Here is a 5018-nt window from a genome sequence, read left to right on the forward strand (position 1 = left end):
ATATTTGAAGTTAGGTCAGCAACATTTTTTAGCATAATTTTTCCATAAACCCAAGATCACACAAGGAAGTTTGAGCATATTAGGGACTGAGTTTTCCAATTTTGCTTCAGAACCAATCCTCAAAATGTTTGCACTGAAGGTCAGTTATATCATTGTCTCTACATCACTATTCATTAAAAATACTTTTGGCATACTTCTACAAAGGCCCAGGCCCTTATTTTTGTTCTTAACATATCTCACCCACAAATTCATCCACAGCTGTGATTTGTCACCTGGAAAATGTCAGTATAAGCCATTAACATGGTTATTAGTACCATTATTTGTCAAAAGTAGTTGTAGGTAGTTTATGTGATTTACAGATTTTTAATATTATGTTAATTTGGACATTTTTCCAGTTATATATAAAGGTACAAAAAAAAAAAACCTAGGCAGCTTCATTCTATAGACCTGGCACCTCTCATATGGCCGTGGGCATTGCATGATGGCTATAAATTATGATGTATATTTCTTTAGGTTAAAATCAAACTTAAAATATCTTCCATAGTTCAAGTGTTTTTATTCTGAGTAGCAGATACAAAAAATAATGACATAGTTGTGTCTTATTCTGTATAGTTAGTTCAGCATTCTTCATAGGCTTTCAATCTTTGATTTGATCCACTTTTACCAGATTTAATAGATCCTTAAATTCATTGTAATGTATGTACTTCCTTCCTGTTCTCATTGGAAATCAGGCTAGCAATGGAAATACGCATTTTCAGACTTCATTGAGGAACTCCAGATTGAGACACGCTGGGATATGGATTGAGTCCATGGTCAGAGAAGATGGATTGAATGGAAACAAGACAGGAAACATGTGCTTGAAGTCTAACAGCAGTTGCTGAGGATCATTGCGCTCCTGCAGTTGTGCCTGTGGAGAAGAATGAGACCATGTAGATACTTAGTACAGCTAACGATGGACAGTAGGGAGTTCACAAAAATAAACTGGCATATCTTATAGAAGTATTTCTAAGATAACTAGATAGAACTTCAAGGTTTGGGATAAGGGGGTCTTCCTAGCCCTGAGGTATTTAGTAGAGAAAGTAGCTCTGATTTAGGCTTGTTGGAGATCATGTGACTGTGAGGACTGCTGCAATTCTATCATTTTCCATCTAATTCAGAATATACAAATACAAGTCAGGTGCAAATCATGTGGAAAGGAATTGCAGTGAAGTGGTTAAGGGCATGGGTTTGAAAGGCACACAACCTAAACACTAATCCTGGCATGACGCTGAGTGAATTCATGAACCTTTCCTTAGTGTCTTCATCTGTAGAATGGAATGGGAACAATTAACATCACCTGAAAGGGTAGAGTAGGACGCTCTAGGTGTTAGACCCTTCACTGAAGCAAGCATTGAGCTGAAATGGGTGACCATTATTAACTCTCTCAGAACTCTGGAGCCTAACTGGACACTTAGGACCACCAGGAATATGCTTAATGAAGAGAGAGGCTGCTGATCTTTGCTAAGAGAGCACGTGTGTGTGAACCAGCTACATCACACATTCCTCAGCCCCACTGCAGCTATGGGAATACAAGCCCACATTCCTGGAGCAGCTGGCTAGTGTCAGGGAAGGTAGTGGGACATTATCCTTCAACAATTTGGGACTGTACACATTGGTTGGTTTGGTAGGTCCCAGCACAGATGCCTGATTAGGTCTCAGCACCTTTTGGGATATGAAGGCTTCCCCTAGTGGCATTAATTGGAATATTTATTTTTTTCAGAAATTTTTGCTGTAGGGCACATATGTTTACTGGAGACAGAGAGATAGAAAGCAAGAAATCACTCCCAAGAGGGGATGGCCACACCACAATCCTTTTCCTCCATTCTCCTCTCAGGATTTTGGGTACACCCAGCATGAGTTTCAAGCTGCTGGATTCAGGATTTCAAACTGCAGTTGACTATGTGGGAGTCCAACACCTTAACCACTTTGCCACCTGCTGACTCCTCAACTGGAATATTTAAAAGGACAGAACCCCTCCCTTATTCCTACCCACCCATTTAAAGTCAGACATTTTAGAAAAAGTATTATACTAAATGAAAAATTCATGGAAGAAGTTCAATACAAGACTTGTGCAGACAGAAAAAAGGATCAGTGAACTTAAAGATACGGCATCTGGGGCCAGTTGATGGCATGGTAGTTAAGGTGACTGGATTCCACATGGCTGACGGTATGGTTTGAATTCCAGACCCAGTGACTTGAAAAGACACCAGACACATGTGCATGTGTGCTCAAAATCCTGAAAGGAGAAAAACAAAATCCTGAAAGAAGAATCAGAGGAGAAGGACTATGGTGTGACTCTCGCCCATGGGGTGTTTTCTCACTTTTTATGTCTCTCTCTGAAGAGCATGTGTGTCCTCTAGCAAATTAAAAAGGAAAAAAAAAGGCATTTGAAATGATACAATCTGAGAAGAAAGGAAGGATGTATAAAAATAAATAGAGCCTGGGACCAGCAGTTAGCATAATGGCTATGTCGGTGAACTCCCATGTAGTCGACCGCGGTTTGAGTCCTGGACCCAGTGGCTTAAACTCATGCTGGGCACATGTGCATGCATGCCAAAGATCCCAAAAGGAGAATGGCGGAGAAGGGATTGCGGTGTGGCCATCCCACCCTGAGGGGTGATTTCTTGCTTTCTGTCTCTCTGTCTCTCTCTGTCTTTCTGGCAAGCGCACACACCCTATAGCAAAAACCTGTCCAAAAAGATAAATAAGTAAACAGAGCCCAAGGGACCTATGGTACACCATCAGGTATACTAACATATATATCATAGGAGACCCAAAAAGAAAAGAAAGGAGAAGAAAAATATTTGAAAATATCATTCTTGAGAACTTCCCAAGTCTGATGAAAGACATGTATATACATATTCAAGAAGCTCAGGAACTCCAAGCAGGATAAACTCAAAGACCATCACAATGAAACATGTATAATCCAAACCCAAAGACAAGGAAAGACTCGTAAAAGCAGTAGGAGGGGCCAGCAGGTGGTGTGGTGGTTAGAGGCGCTGGACTCCCACATGGCCAACCATGGTTTGAGTCCCAGACATGGTGGCTTCCTTTCTCACTTTCCCTCTCTCTCTCTGGTCAAATTGGAAAATAATAATAAAAAATAAAGTTAAAATAATTCTTTAAACAAGAAAAAGCACCAGGAAAGAAGTGATTTCACATATAAAGTATCCTTAAATATGACTAACAGCTGGTTTCTTGTTAAAAACCATTGAATTTGGGACATTGTGGAACAAAAAAGTTCTGAAAGAAAAAGCCTGTCAGCTGAGAACTCTATTTCTGGCAAAGCTATCTGTTGGGACTAGTTTGGCATGAGTACTTTTTTTGAGTGGGGAAGGTTGTGGATTAGAAATAGACGCAATAATAAACACAAAGACACACAAGTTTAGGAAAATGAAAATTGGGTGGGCACAGTTTTATTAATGAAAAAGTTGCGACTAAAACTAGTCTCAGGTTTATTTTTTTATTTTTTTAAAGAATTATTTATTCATTTATTTCCATTTGTTATTGTTATTTTTTTTTTCTTTGACGAGAGAGAGAGAGAGAGGGAAAGTGAAAGTGAGAAAGCAAGCCACCAGGTCCGGGACTTGAACCATGACTGGCCATGTGGGAATCCAGCGCCCTTATCCACCACACCGCCTGCTGGCCCCTCAGGTTTATTTTTTTAAAGGGCAAAAAAATGGGGGAAGGGGAAAGTAAAATGCAAAAGGAATGGGGGAAAAAGTAAAGTACAAAAAAAAATAAAAGGAAAAAAATTAAAATACAAAGCCAGCTGTTTTTAAATGTAAATAGTCTAAAAGTGTAAAAACGACAAGTGCCATAGAATTTTTCTAATCTTTTTAGGGGAATAATTTAATAAACACATGTAACTTCCTTTAGCCCAATACTAAATAGTATCAGAGTATTAAATATCAACAACAAAAAAAACCATTGAAAACAAATACTACTTTCATATATAAATACTTTTCAATAGCTCTACTAAAATAACTTACAAAAGCGCATTTCTAGGGAACCAGCAGTTAGCGTAATGGCTATGTCGCTGGACTCCCACGTAGTCGACCGTGGTTCGCGTCTCGGACCCGGTGGCTTAAAGCTCACGCCGGGCGCGTGTGCGTGCGTGCCCAAGATCCCAAGAGGAGAATGGAGGAGAAGGGATTGCGGCGTGACCAACCCCCTTGGGGGGTGATTTCTCGCTTTCTGTCTCTATGTCTCTGTCTGTCTGGAGAGCGCACGCGCCCTATAGCGAAACCCTCTCCCCCCCGCAAAAAAAAAGCGCATTTCTACATGTGTCTACAGGCCACATGTTTTAATCACATGTTTTCAAGTTAACTACTCTCCATACTATCCTTCAAGAATGAATGAGAGCAAGCAGAGACCACATAGTCCAGTGGTTAAAGGACTCAGATCGCACATGGCTGGCTATGATTTGAATCCTGGCCCAGGTGGCTTAAAAAAATACATTGAGCAGGTATGTTGTGTACATGCCCCAAGTCCTAAAAAGATGAAGAGATGGAAGAGAAGAGAATTGCACTGTGATTATGCTCCACTAGGGAGTTTTCTCTCTCTCTTGAACACATGCTCTCTGGCAATTAAAAAAAAGAGAGAGAAATCAAGTAATTTGCAGAGGCAAAAAAGGACATTATATTTTGATTAAAGGTTCAATCCATCAAGAAGATTTAACAGTTATAAACATATGTACCTAGCAACAAAGCCCAAACTATATAAGGGAAAAATTGATGGACTTGGAGAAATAGCAATGATCGTTGGACATTTAAATCTCTCTTTTTTTTTTTTAAAGAGAAATTTTTGCTATAGGGCATGTGCACTCACCAGAGAGACAGAAACAGAGAGACAGAAAGCAAGAAATCACCTCCCTTGCCGACCCTGGGGGATGGCCATGCTGCAATCCCTTCTCCTCTCAGGATTTTGGGCATGTATGCACATGTGCCAAGTGTGAATTTTAAGGTGCAGGTCCGGGA

At 40.1% G+C, this 5018-nt stretch overlaps 1 protein-coding gene across 2 annotated transcripts in view; it reads right to left on the reverse strand.

Moving 5' to 3' along the window:
• Positions 1–532: 532 nt before the first annotated feature.
• MYO5B (myosin VB) overlaps positions 533–5018 on the reverse strand; it is a 275873-nt gene continuing 271387 nt past the window's right edge. For both annotated transcript variants that reach the window (XM_006144449.3, XM_006144451.3), the window contains one exon: positions 533–907. In XM_006144449.3, coding sequence (XP_006144511.1) covers positions 755–907 — 153 coding nt within the window. In that variant the 3' untranslated portion in view covers positions 533–754. The remainder of the gene's footprint in view (positions 908–5018) is intronic.

This window comes from Tupaia chinensis, unplaced genomic scaffold (assembly GCF_000334495.1).
Source record: "Tupaia chinensis unplaced genomic scaffold, TupChi_1.0 Scaffold000119_2, whole genome shotgun sequence".
In the NCBI taxonomy this organism is placed as follows: domain Eukaryota; kingdom Metazoa; phylum Chordata; class Mammalia; order Scandentia; family Tupaiidae; genus Tupaia; species Tupaia belangeri.